Raw genomic sequence first — 14,883 nt, 5'->3', positions numbered from 1 at the left:
CCCTGACTGAAGTAACCAAAAGATGATGTAACGGCAATGGGAACAATCTATGTAAGAAGAGGGTGCAGTGTGACTACGTGAGATGACGTCACACGAGCTGAGCAAGATGCTCACTGGTGGTGATTATCACTGCTTAACGTCCCACTTCGACGGGTATGATATCAACCAAGTCACTGATCCTGGCCACCAAGTTTATTTTGTCACTACTGAGCTTGGCTTCTTTCATTTAATTACCTCAATTATGCGTTGACGTTTCTCTTCCCATCCTGTAGGTCTTTAGGAATCTCTACGTTAGAAGACATGTTTGACTGTGCGTACATATAGTGAGTGGCGTTACTAATGAAGAGTGATTGGAGTAATATCATGAATATTTAATATTTTGTGTCTGAAACTGATGCAAAGTATTTCTATAGACTGAGTCTCTGTTACCACAACACAACAAGCCGTCAATTGAAGATGTTGGTCCTCCGTGTTCTCGTTTGTGGAGCCCTCTACACCAGTGTTACAAGACTGCAGAACATATATGTACAAAGTGAGTACTTTCAATGTTTCAGAATATTTGACTATATCATTTGCATGTCATGGGCTGGCTGCCCCGTACGTCGTCGTCACACTCGGAATATTCTGTACCTGCACATTACTGCGGGCAGCGATGGAGTAGTGATATTGCGTGAAATCACTGCAACACGCCTCCCACTGACCCCTCTGCATATAGTTCGCACAACATGAAACCAGGCGTTGAGAAAAACCCCTTTTATTATCCCCCGCCACGAAGTGGAAGGGGGATATAGGAATGGGTGCCGTCCGTCCGTCCGTCCGTCCGTCCGTCACACTTCGTTTCCGGAGCAGATCTTGAAAACCATACCATATTTCTTCACCAAACTTGGCACATAGATAGATCTAGTTGTGAACTGGTGCCTTTTGATAGTTTTGGATTTTTAAAAAAGTTATTTTTCGAGTGTCCATGGCAACGACTTTGATTTAGACTGAAAATGGCGGTAGTCCTCGTTTCCGGAGCAGATCTTCAAAACCGTACCATATTTCTTCACCAAACTTGGCACATAGATAGATCCAGTGGTGAACTGGTGCCTTTTGATAGTTTGGGATTTAAAAAAAAGTTATTTTTCGAGTTTCCATTGCAACAACTTTGATTTAGACTGAAAATGGCGGTAGTCCTCGTTTCCGGAGCAGATCTTGAAAACCGTACCATATTTCTTCACCATACTTGGCACATAGATAGATCCAGTGGTGAACTGGTGCCTTTTGATAGTTTGGGATTTAAAAAAAGATTTTTTCAAGTTTTCATTGCAACGACTTTGATTTAGACTGAAAATGGCGGTAGTCCTCGTTTCCGGAGCAGATCTTGAAAACCGTACCTTATTTCTTCACCAAACTTGGCACATAAATAGATCCAGTGGTGAACTGGTGCCTTTTGATAGTTTGGGATTTTTAAAAAAAGTTATTTTTCGAGTTTCCATGGCAACGACTTTGATTTAGACTGAAAATGGCGGTAGTCCTCGTTTCCGGAGCAGATCTTGAAAACCGTACCTTATTTCTTCACCAAACGTGGCACATAGATAGATCTAGTGGTGAATTGGTGCCTTTTGATAGTTTGGGATTTAAAAAAAAATAATTTTCGAGTTTCCATGGCAACAACTTTGATTTAGACTTAAAATGGCAGTAGTCCTCGTTCCGGAGCAGATCTTGAAAACTGTACCATCTGCATATTTCTTCACCAAACTTGGCACATAGATAGATCCAGTGGTGAACTGGTGCCTTTTGATAGTTTGGGATTTAAAAAAAATAATTTTCGAGTGTCCATGGCAACGACTTTGATTTAGACTGAAAATGGCGGTACTCCTCGTTTCCGGAGCAGATCTTGGAAACCATACCATATTTCTTCACCAAACTTGGCACATAAATAGATCCAGTGGTGAACTGGTGCCTTTTGATAGTTTGGGATTTTTAAAAAAGTTATTTTTCGAGTTTCCATGGCAACGACTTTGATTTAGACTGAAAATGGCGGTAGTCCTCGTTTCCGGAGCAGATCTTGAAAACCGTACCTTATTTCTTCACCAAACTTGGCACATAGATAGATCTAGTGGTGAATTGGTGCCTTTTGATAGTTTGGGATATAAAAAAAAATAATTTTCGAGTTTCCATGGCAACAACTTTGATTTAGACTGAAAATGGCGGTAGTCCTCGTTTCCGGAGCAGATCTTGAAAACCGTACCTTATTTCTTCACCAAACTTGGCACATAGATAGGTCTAGTGGTAAACTGGTGCCTTTTGATAGTTTTGGATTTTAAAAAAAGTTATTTTTGGAGTGTCCATGGCAACGACTTTGATTTAGACTGAAAATGGCGGTAGTCCTCGTTTCCGGAGCAGATCTTGAAAACCGTACCATATTTCTTCACCAAACTTGGCACATAAATAGATCCAGTGGTGAACTGGTGCCTTTTGATAGTTTGGGATTTTTAAAAAAAGTTATTTTTCGAGTTTCCATGGCAACGACTTTGATTTAGACTGAAAATGGCGGTAGTCCTCGTTTCCGGAGCAGATCTTGAAAACCGTACCATATTTCTTCACCAAACTTGGCACATAGATAGATCTAGTGGTGAATTGGTGCCTTTTGATAGTTTGGGATATAAAAAAAATGAATTTTCGAGTTTCCATGGCAACAACTTTGATTAAGACTTAAAATGGCGGTAGTCCTCGTTCCGGAGCAGATCTTGAAAACTGTACCATCTGCATATTTCTTCACCAAACTTGGCACATAGATAGATCCAGTGGTGAACTGGTGCCTTTTGATAGTTTGGGATTTAAAAAAAAAAAATTTCGAGTTTCCATGGCAACGACTTTGATTTAGACTGAAAATGGCGGTACTCCTCGTTTCCGGAGCAGATCTTGAAAACCATACCATATTTCTTCACCAAACTTGGCACATAGATAGATCTAGTTGTGAACTGGTGCCTTTTGATAGTTTGTGATTTTTAAAAAAGTTATTTTTCGAGTGTCCATGGCAACGACTTTGATTTAGACTGAAAATGGCGGTAGTCCTCGTTTCCGGAGCAGATCTTGAAAACCGTACCATATTTCTTCACCAAACTTGCCACATAGATAGATCCAGTGGTGAACTGATGCCTTTTGATAGTTTGGGATTTAAAAAAAAAAAATTTGAGTTTCCATGGCAACGACTTTGATATAGACTGAAAATGGCAGTAGTCCTCGTTTCCGGAGCAGATCTTGAAAACCGTACCATATTTCTTCACCATACTTGGCACATAGATAGATCCAGTGGTGAACTGGTGCCTTTGGATAGTTGTTTTTTTTTGTCCCCCGCCGCGCGAAAGCGCGAAGCGGGGGATATAGTATTCTCGACCGTCCGTACGTCCGTCCGTACGTCCCACCTGTTTGTTGCCGCGATATCTCGAGAACTAAACACTGGATTGTCTTCATATTTGGAACTATGGTGTATATACAAATTCCGCAGACACCAGTCGGTTTTGGTGACCTTGACCCGATTTTCAAGGTCACAGCAGGCAAATCTGCTTTTGGAGTTGGAAAACGGTGTTGCCGCGATATCTCAAGAACTAATCACCGGATTGTCTTCATATTTGGAACTATGGTGTATATACAGACTCCGCAGACACCAGTCGATTTTGGTGACCTTGACCCCATTTTCAAGGTCACAGCAGACAAATCTGCTTTTGGAGTTGGAAAACGGTGTTGCCGCGGTATCTCAAGAACTAAACACTGGATTGTCTTCATATTTGGAACTATGGTGTATATACAGACTCCGCAGACACCAGTCGGTTTTGGTGACCTTGACCCCATTTTCAAGGTCACAGCAGACAAATCTGCTTTTGGAGTTGGAAAACGGTGTTGCCGCGATATCTCAAGAACTAAACACTGGATTGTCTTCATATTTGGAACTATGGTGTATATACAGACACCGCAGACACCAGTCGGTTTTGGTGACCTTGACCCCATTTTCAAGGTCACAGCAGGCAAATCTGCTTTTGGAGTTAGAAAACGGTGTTGCAGCGATATCTCAAGAACTAAACACTGGATTGTCTTCATATTTGGAACTATGGTGTATATACAGACTCCGCAGACACCAGTCGGTTTTGGTGACCTTGATCCCATTTTCAAGGTCACAGCAGGCAAATCTGCTTTTGGAGTTGGAAAACGGTGTTGCAGCGATATCTCAAGAACTAAACACTGGATTGTCTTCATATTTGGAACTATGGTGTATATACAGACACCGCAGACACCAGTCGGTTTTGGTGACCTTGACCCCATTTTCAAGGTCACAGCAGGCAAATCTGCTTTTGGAGTTGGAAAACGGTGTTGCCGCGATATCTCAAGAACTAAACACTGGATTGTCTTCATATTTGGAACTATGGTGTATATACAGACTCCGCAGACACCAGTCGGTTTTGGTGACCTTGACCCCATTTTCAAGGTCACAGCAGACAAATCTGCTTTTGGAGTTGGAAAACGGTGTTGCCGCGATATCTCAAGAACTAAACACTGGATTGTCTTCATATTTGGAACTATGGTGTATATACAGACACCGCAGACACCAGTCGGTTTTGATGACCTTGACCCCATTTTCAAGGTCACAGCAGGCAAATCTGCTTTTGGAGTTGGAAAACGGTGTTGCAGCGATATCTCAAGAACTAAACACTGGATTGTCTTCATATTTGGAACTATGGTGTATATACAGACTCCGCAGACACCAGTCGGTTTTGGTGACCTTGACCCCATTTTCAAGGTCACAGCAGACAAATCTGCTTTTGGAGTTGGAAAACGGTGTTGCCGCGATATCTCAAGAACTAAACACTGGATTGTCTTCATATTTGGAACTATGGTGTATATACAGACACCGCAGACACCAGTCGGTTTTGGTGACCTTGACCCCATTTTCAAGGTCACAGCAGGCAAATCTGCTTTTGGAGTTGGAAAACGGTGTTGCAGCGATATCTCAAGAACTAAACACTGGATTGTCTTCATATTTGGAACTATGGTGTATATACAGACTCCGCAGACACCAGTCGGTTTTGGTGACCTTGACCCCATTTTCAACGTCACAGCAGGCAAATCTGCTTTTGGAGTTGGAAAACGGTGTTGCAGCGATATCTCAAGAACTAAACACTGGATTGTCTTCATATTTGGAACTATGGTGTATATACAGACACCGCAGACACCAGTCGGTTTTGGTGACCTTGACCCCATTTTCAAGGTCACAGCAGGCAAATCTGCTTTTGGAGTTGGAAAACAGTGTTGCCGCGATATCTCAAGAACTAATCACTGGATTGTCTTCGTATTTGGAACTATGGTGTATATACAGACTCCGCAGACACCAGTCGGTTTTGGTGACCTTGACCCCATTTTCAACGTCATGGCAGACAAATCTGCTTTTGGAGTTGGAAAACGGTGTTGCCGCGATATCTCAAGAACTAAACACTGGATTGTCTTCATATTTGGAACTATGGTGTATATTCAGACTCCGCAGACACCAGTTGGTTTTGGTGACCTTGATCCCATTTTCAAGGTCACAGCAGGCAAATCTGCTTTTGGAGTTGGAAAACGGTGTTGCCGCGATATCTCAAGAACTAAACACTGGATTGTCTTCATATTTGGAACTATGGTGTATATACAGACACCGCAGACACCAGTCGGTTTTGGTGACCTTGACCCCATTTTCAAGGTCACAGCAGGCAAATCTGCTTTTGGAGTTGGAAAACGGTGTTGCCGCAATATCTCAAGAACTAATCGCTGGATTTGTCTTCATATTTGGAACTATGGTGTATATACAGACTCCGCAGACACCAGTCGGTTTTGGTGACCTTGACCCCATTTTCAAGGTCACAGCAGGCAAATCTGCTTTTGGAGTTGGAAAACGGTGTTGCCGCGATATCTCAAGAACTAAACACTGGATTGTCTTCATATTTGGAACTATGGTGTATATACAGACACCGCAGACACCAGTCGGTTTTGGTGACCTTGACCCCATTTTCAAGGTCACAGCAGGCAAATCTGCTTTTGGAGTTAGAAAACGGTGTTGCCGCGATATCTCAAAAACTAATCGCTGGATTGTCTTCATATTTGGAACTATGGTGTATATACAGACACCGCATACACCAGTCGGTTTTGGTGACCTTGACCCCATTTTCAAGGTCACAGCAGGCAAATCTGCTTTTGGAGTTGGAAAACGGTGTTGCAGCGATATCTCAAGAACTAAACACTGGATTGTCTTCATATTTGGAACTATGGTGTATATACAGACTCCGCAGACACCAGTCGGTTTTGGTGACCTTGACCCCATTTTCAAGGTCACAGCAGGCAAATCTGCTTTTGGAGTTAGAAAACGGTGTTGCCGCGATATCTCAAAAACTAATCGCTGGATTGTCTTCATATTTGGAACTATGGTGTATATACAGACACCGCATACACCAGTCGGTTTTGGTGACCTTGACCCCATTTTCAAGGTCACAGCAGGCAAATCTGCTTTTGGAGTTGGAAAACGGTGTTGCCGCGATATCTCAAGAACTAATCGCTGGATTGTCTTCATATTTGGTACTATGGTGTATATACAGGCGGGGGACATTTCGTCACTTTGTGACAAATACTTGTTAAGAGTTATTTTTCGAGTTTCCTTGGCAATGACTTTGATTTAGACTGAAAATGGCAGTAGTCCTCGTTTCCGGAGCAGATCTTGAAAACCGTACCATATTTCTTCACCAAACTTGGCACATAGATAGGTCTAGTGGTGAACTGGTGCCTTTTGATAGTTTGGGATTTAAAAAAAAAATATTACAAAAGGTTATTACAAAAAGTTATTACAGAAAGGCCCCGTGAACGTAGTTCACAGGAGCTAATGCATTGCACACACCCGACATGTCATATTGGCGGGGGATGTGAGTATTTCATGCTTGTTTAAAGTCAACAGACATTGGGTATACATTTATATAAGTGTCACGACTTCCGCGAGTTGGCGTAATGTGATTTCTTAAACTGTGAACCAGTGAAGACAGTCAATCAAACAAATGTTGGTATGACACCACATGGAATTATCCGAATGCTGGGTCGAGATGACCTTTGGCATCAGATTGAGCAGATTGTGTTGGCGGCCATAAACATCTCATCGTCAGGCACAACTGGTCCACGGAAACTGCAACTTTATGTCTTTTCTCCACCATTAATAGCATTTGAATGTGTTCACTTTGTACAGGTGATGCTATTTGTAGGATTCAGTTATTGCGCTCTATTGTTTGTGACCTTTGAAATTTAACGATGGACTTATAGTCGATGTTGTGTATTTCTTTCATAACATTACTGAAAAATGAAACTGTATGTGAATGATAATTGGCAACTTCGGTGACATTGGCGATGTCGCAAAATTTTATTTCTTTCCATGCATCTAGCATATTTAGCCCCCATTTGATTAAAGATGATTGGCATAGACCCTCACGGTCTAAGTGTCCTAGCCTTTATGGCGCTGTTGTTTTTGCTTGTCATGTGACTGAGCTAGGGTTGACCAGGTATACCTGTAGGCATTAGAGTTTTGAGTTGGAGCGCTTATTCGGGTCTAGGACGTCCGTCTCTCACTTCCTATGTTCCTGTATTGACAATGTCGGATTGAGGTATTCCTACTAGTGGAATCTTGTGATGTCTAGGGCAATGTCGGTCTTTTGTGAGAGACAGGAAAGTGGAACTTTGATTTGAGCTAGACTGAGTATATGCACACTGTGGCGTTGGATAATTGAACTGTGTTTTCAATATGTTTGTGACCAGTATCCGGATTGTGTCCAATTGGAGGAATTTCTGTATCACCTTGAGTATATACCTATTTTGCTTTGCTGCACAAATATTTAAAATTTGTAGGTTTTGGTAATAATGAAATATTCGTAATAGTACAAATGACTCCTTTTTGCTACCTGTATAATCAGCAGTTTTCCAAAAAAACGTGTGCCCATTGGTGTCGGACGGACGGACAGAGGGAGCCCAAACCAGTAGTGAGAATAACTCAATAAAACTTCAGCACTATTATATTTGTGCCTATTGGTAATCTATTTTCGTGGTTTAATTATTAACGTTTCCGCCCGAAGGCGATTGTCAGTGAATAGGTAGTGATTGTGTTGGACGTTTTACGTTTCCCTCTGTATCACCGGACCAAGAATGTGTCTAGTAACTCCAACCCAATTATAAAGTCATTTCACATGCCAGCCTTTCAAAGTTTTGTTGTGCACGGCACGTCACTATTATGAAGCCACAGATATGACATCACAGTGATACAGAGATGCGCCAAAGACTTGAAATACAGTCATTTACTGTAAAATTGTATTGACATACATTGAATATTGTAACAACCACAATTCTACATTTGTGTAACTGGGTGGCCAAGTCGTCTATGGCGCCGCGATTCGCTGTGCAGAGTTGCGTCCCTTGTGCACGCCAGAAACCTATGCTTGTGGGTTAGAATATCGGTTCGTCCCAATTATATTTCTAGGTTTGTCAGCACCATATCCGTGCTCGTGAGTTTCAGCGAAGTGGTAAACGTCTGAGATCTGCATCACTTCGGGCTTTCCTCTCACATTGAGCTGACACTCCGCGATATAACGAGAATAAAGCATTAAACCCAACTCACTCACACTCACTTTCATTGCAGGTGAAAATATTTCAAATGGGAAATATGCTAAACAGAGTAGTACCCATCTGAGCTATGGTGCTAGTCGGGCTTTAAATAAAGCCTATATGTCATCTGGATCAGCAACAGACCTTGGCAACCCGTCCTGGTGGGAGGTGGACCTGAGGGGCTACTTCACCATCAGCAGCATCACCCTCACAGCACCAACCTTTGGGGGATGGAGTAAGTTCATACAGGACACGTCACTTATGTTTTATCGAGTGATAATGCATAATTTATATGGATTATTAGACAAAAAAATATAGACCTTGTAAAGAAATATTTCCATTGCAGTGTAAATACGGCAGCTGAATGGGATATCATTAATGATAAACTGATTCATTTCAAGATTAAATCACACAGAAAGAACACAAGAACCATCGACTTGACCATACAGTTCGAACCAAAAGCCATTTTATGTTTGATACGTGCCCTTGAATACTCCTTTGTTTACAGATCTACACATGAGAAATGCCGAGGTGGAGGTGATGGACAAAGACGTCAGCCTCTGCTCTGATGTCCAGGTGGAGTGGTGTGGGAATGTGTCTAGCGCTGTCACTGCTGGGCAAGAGTTCACCTTCACCTGCAATGCCACATTCCCTGTCCGCTTTGTCCGTGTCACAAGGCCATCTACCAACAATGTACACCTCGATATCGGACATGTGGATGTTCAAGGGGAGGGGGCTAAGAAGCCATATCGTGAGTAAACCATCGACTCAAAGTTAGTACGCAAAAGTCAATATCAGTCCTTAATCATAATAATAATAAATCATGTATGGAAGGAATTAAAAGGCTGTGGTACCGTTTAAAAACAACAGGTAAACAGAAACACAAAGTTTACTTTTCATAATATGTCAACAACGGACAAATTGAAAAGAATTCCAAAGGAACAATATCTTTTTTGGAAATTCAATCCTGCATAATATAGGACATAATTGTTATATACGTTAGTGTGAAAGACAGACATTTCTAAAGTTTAGAAAAGTGATACTTTGCCGTTACTACCTGTAACGTGCGTGCGCGTGTCGCATACGGAAGTTGTCGGGCTTCGGAACACTTCAGTACATTTCTTTGTTGACAGTGAAAATATGTCACTGGATAACAGTTCTCCTCACACGTTATATTTGTTTGAAACTCTTCCGATTTTGACAATTATTGTTCAAATGCATTGCTAAACAATTGATATTTTGATGCGCTTGTAAGTTAGATTAAATACCTCAAACAGATATTGTAACATAAAAGTAGGTATGTTCCCTGATCTGATTTGTTAAAAAGTGTTGTCGAATGAGCATAACATCGCTGAGTTTGGGGGGTCTCATCACCGTGTATGTATACATTAATTAATGGAACTATTTTTGAAATCATCAACATGGAGGAACAGATGGAAATTTACCCTGACTTCCACATCGGAGATTTCGATGAAATATTGAGTGAATGGGATGACGAGACATTTTCTGAGATAAATCAAGAATTTGAAGGTAAATGAAAATTACCTTTTTTCCATTCATTACACAATCATAATCATAACTGATGTAATTTTCTTGGGTTTGGCCAAAGGAAAAAACAAAACAAAATTAATTTTTAACAGAGTAAAAAAACATTTATTGCAACTCTATCATAGTTATGACTTTCATACACCCACCTAAGTTTGTTATTATTATTATTCACAACAGCTGTTGAAGCTGAAAACCGTTCTGAGATGGCCCCTGAACTAGGAAATACAGACAGCGTTTCCGTAGAGCCCAAAGTTCAAGCGTCCAGTGACCGCTTCGCGTCCCTTGATGCAAAAGCAGTACAGGACATCGTGGATGGGAACCTCTCCAAATCTACTGGGCGTAATACCTCCTGGGGAGTTAAAATATTTCGACGTAAGCCATTAAAACATATAAGAATACATAAACACATACCAAAAATTCCTACGCAGATTCGATCAACATCAGCGAGATTTACCTCCCTTACACCATTGCCATGATAGCAATGTAAAGCGTGACCAATATGTCAAAACTTAGGAGAGACATGTATTTTTTAAATGCAAGTACAGGACAGAATTGGTCTGATGTTGCATAAATGCGTTTGTTGGGCCCATTTAAGTCTTTGAGGCCATCATGCTTAAGTGTTTTTATCATGGACAGAAAAACATTGTTTGCAGTGTGAAATTCCCGGTCTTGGATAATGTTAATGCTGCGCTCAAATGGCGATCCCCTGATGTGCCTGTATGGCAGCACGCAACCCAACAAAACTCGAGTTTGAGTAAAAATCTCCCTCAGCATTTCTGACTTCGGCATAAAAGAACTTCAGTCTCTCATTCAGTTGAAAAGCAGGAAGCTCTTCGAACTTGGGTTCAAAAACCTCGGAAACCAAGCCATTCTGGAAGTGAAAAGATTGCCTTCTTTATGGGTACAAATATTGTGACAGTAAGTGGGAGTAATTAGTTATTATTACAGCGTTGTGTTTAAATGAAATTTCCGTATATCCATTTAACATAACATTTTGGTCAATCTCGTTATATTATTGCCAATTTTGGCGATGACACATTGGTCACGCTTTACGAATCTGCGTAGGAATTTTTGGTATGTGTTTATGTATTCTTTTATGTTTCAATGGCTTACTTCGAAATATTTTAACTCCCCAGGAGGTATTACGCCCAGTAGATTTGGAGAGGTTCCCATCCACGATGTCCTGTACTGCTTTTGCATCAAGGGACGCGAAGCGGTCGCTGGACGCTTGAACTTTGGGCTCTACGGAAACGCTGTCTGTATTTCCTAGTTCAGGGGCCATCTCAGAACGGTTTTCAGCTTCAAAAGCTGTTGTGAGTAATAATAATAACAAAATTAGGTGGCTGTATGAAAGTCATAACTATGATAGAGTTGCAATAAATGTTTTTTTACTCTGTTAAAAATTAATTTTGTTTTGTTTTTTCCTTTGGCCAAACCCAAGAAAATTACATCAATTATGATTATGATTGTGTAATGAATGGAAAAAAGGTAATTTTCATTTACCTTCAAATTCTTGAATTATCTCAGAAAATGTCTCGTCATCCATTTCACTCAATATTTCATCGAAATCTCCGATGTGGAAGTCAGGGTAAATTTCCATCTGTTCCTCCATGTTGATGATTTCAAAAATAGTTCCATTAATTAATGTATACATACACGGTGATGAGACCCCAAAAATTCAGTGATGTTATGCTCATTCGACAACACTTTTTAACCAATCAAATCAGGGAACATACCTACTTTTATGTTACAATAATTCAGAAGGGGCAGTAACGTAGTCTAGCAGTTAAAGCGTTTTAAATGTTGGGGTAATTTGTTTTTAAAACAATACTGTAAACAACAAATGAAGTATATGTAAGATAGGATATTTCATGTGTCAAGTGAAATATGATGTATCTTCTATCATGTGCCGTCGAAAAGGAGATTTTCACGAGTGTCATTAAACACATGAAATATCTTTTATATTTTATATCATAAGCGCAGTTTTGCTGCCAGCTATCTTCACAATCCACCTGCGCCGTACCCGGCTCATTGACGACGTCATTATCAGTGTAGCTTCATTTCCCGGATGATACCAGTGAGTGAGTGAATATGGTTTTACGCCGCTTTTAGCAATATTACAGCAATATCACGGCGGGGGACACCAGAAATGGGCTTCACACATTGTACCCATGTCGGGATTCGAACCCGGATCTTCGGCGCGACGAGCGAACGCTTTAATCACTAGGCTACCCGACCGCCCCCCGGATGATACCAAAGATACATGTCGGAGGAAGTATTGAATGTTGAGTTTTCTTTTCAATTTTATATGTATCGGATTAGGATAGATCCAAGATTGAAGGCATGTTATCGTTCACTGACGACTTTTGTCACAATCACTGATTTGCCAAACAGACTCGATTATTTACAGACATCCGTCATTAAGTTGTTGAATGCGGCGTCAAACAATAAATATTTGTCAATTTCTTTTCATCATGCCGATCAGGTGCAGTATAAGTCCAAGTTATCTTTTCATTTAAGATGGATGGGTTGGTCAGTCTCTGTGACATGACTGACAGTGTGACACGATGACGTGGCCCGTCACTAATTATTTTCAGACTAATTATTATCTAAATTCTAGTATTCATCTTCTCTAGGTTCCTACTACAAACCCTCCAAGAGCAAGAAAGTGTCTCAGCCGTTCCTGACCACGTCAGCCATGACAGCCGGAAACTGTGGCATCATTTGTCACCAATATCATTCATGCATCGACTTCAGCTACAGTGCAACGATACCGGCTAATGAGAACTGTCTGCTGGCTGACAAAGCGATGACTTCATCTGACGACAATTCGTGGACAACCTACACTATTTCCTGTATGTCATTATTCAACTAATAGATATCAAGCTTCTCTCACACTTTATTACACCTGTGTTTGACGTAAAAAATATAAAGCTTCACTTGAAGATTATTTTTTTGTAAGTGGTCTGATATTTTTTCCAAAAATTGAAATACTTTTCATCAAGTTTCATGTTAGCCGTTGTGTCATAGGAGTGTGGATCCCAGAAACGTTTGCGGTAATTGGATCAACTCGGCGATTTGTTGATTTCGTGTCATTCTACACTGACGGTTTTGTTGATCTCATCAAGTGAGTGAGTGAGTGAGTTGGGTTGAACGCCGCTTTTACAGTATTCCAGTTATATCATGGCGTGTCAGTCTGAAGTGATGCAGGTCTCAGACGTTTACCACCTCGTTGAAACCCACGAGCACGGGTATGGTGCTGAAAAACCTAGAAACATAATCAGGGAGAACCAGGTTTCGAACCCACAATAATAGCCTTCTGGCGTGCCCAAGGGGCACAGCAAAGAGCGGCGCCTTAGACGACTGGGCCACCCGTGCCCCCTCATAAAGATTCGATATCATATTACTTGACATCACGCATGTTGTTTTATTCACTATTAAATATGTATTATATTACCCTTGACGGCAGCAAAAGTGAAAGTAATAACTATCCAATAGTTTAGCAACTTGCTATGCTGATTTGATGAGTTGACGCGAAATGACGTCACATTGTACCACTGGGCATTTGAGGTAATTAATTGAATTCGATGTCACCTTTTGCAACCAGACCATACGCTAACTCGGATTTCAAAATTAGTCATCAATTCTCGCATGTAACTGTGAAACTAAGGACAAACTCTTTGGACCAAACATTCAGGTTGGAAGGTCGAAGATGACAAAAATGTAAAGTCAAACATATTTATTTCATCAACGTTAAGTAGCTAGGGAAACGAGTTGGAATAAGAGGAGTAAGGTAACGTGACCTCGTTGTATAGGATACAGTATGACATACATGTACCAACGTTCAAAAACAATTTATTGGATGACTTGCTTCGCGTATAAATATATATTCTGATATATACTTACATTTGGCGCTTGTAATGACCCTGCCAGACGCTCGAGGAAGCTTAAAGGAATAAAACAAGGTCTAAATTCGGTAACCATGTTATCCATTGTCTCTTAATGGGCTACCACCATTAAACTGGCATCAGTCCGGACAACTACAAGCTCACATTATTTTCTTTATATGCTAGGCCGCATAAATCTGATGTTTCGACTTTTTTACGAATTGCGCAAACCATTTTCCTTGAACATTTTGAACAGGATTACATGATATCAGAGGCTGGGATTTTATCGAAAAACGAAATTGTCCCCGAAAAATACTTTAAAAATATAATCATATATGTAGGTGTTCAATTTGAGTAGTCGAAAGTAACATGTGACATTAAAGGTACAGTTTTGTTTTATAATCTGACAATGTACCAAGGATACTAAACTTTGTGATTTGGAATAGCGATTTTACCAGCAAATTAGATATACCAAAAGAGAATTACTTACAATGAATTTTAAACAAGTGAATCATACCATGGCTGGTAAAATATATTTACAGTATCTGTATCAAAGGGATACTCCCCATTTCCATACTTCATATAAATAGATAAATATGTATACAGCAGAAATGTTTTATTGTTTTATGACCAAAATTGTGTTCTTGCAAGAAAATGGACATCTTTGAATATTGATGTTGAACGTGAATGTTTACAATATATTTCGTTGTATCTCACACGGAATCATTATGGCACAATCTATGAGTCTATAAATTTGTATCTGATTTGTATCTTCACCTGCTGATGTGGATAAAAAGTTTCTGCA

General features: G+C 40.4%; 1 protein-coding gene across 1 annotated transcript; it reads left to right on the top strand.

Annotated features, from left to right (window-relative positions):
• Positions 1-445: 445 nt before the first annotated feature.
• Positions 446-13,424, top strand: LOC124145100. Its single transcript, XM_048391064.1, has 4 exons — positions 446-532; positions 8,678-8,878; positions 9,152-9,394; positions 12,828-13,424. The coding sequence occupies exons 1-4, from the start codon at positions 457-459 to the stop codon at positions 13,064-13,066; spliced, it is 759 nt and encodes a 252-aa protein (XP_048247021.1). The 5' UTR covers positions 446-456; the 3' UTR covers positions 13,067-13,424.
• Positions 13,425-14,883: the final 1,459 nt, after the last annotated feature.

This window comes from Haliotis rufescens, unplaced genomic scaffold, assembly GCF_023055435.1.
Source record: "Haliotis rufescens isolate VD_foot unplaced genomic scaffold, xgHalRufe1.0.p SCAF_9, whole genome shotgun sequence".
NCBI lineage: Eukaryota > Metazoa > Mollusca > Gastropoda > Lepetellida > Haliotidae > Haliotis > Haliotis rufescens.
Note: the sequence above shows the minus strand (reverse complement) of the source record. Positions and strands in the feature narration are given on the sequence as shown.

What these genes read in the sequence shown, in the direction of transcription:
- LOC124145100 (XM_048391064.1), top strand. Translation starts at nt 457, where the DNA reads ATGTTGGTCCTCCGTGTTCTCGTTTGTGGAGCCCTCTACACCAGTGTT. An exon ending in GCAGAACATATATGTACAAA is followed by an intron (nt 533 to 8,677) that starts GTGAGTACTTTC and finishes CTTTCATTGCAG; the next exon opens with GTGAAAATATTTCAAATGGG. An exon ending in GGGGGCTAAGAAGCCATATC is followed by an intron (nt 9,395 to 12,827) that starts GTGAGTAAACCA and finishes CATCTTCTCTAG; the next exon opens with GTTCCTACTACAAACCCTCC.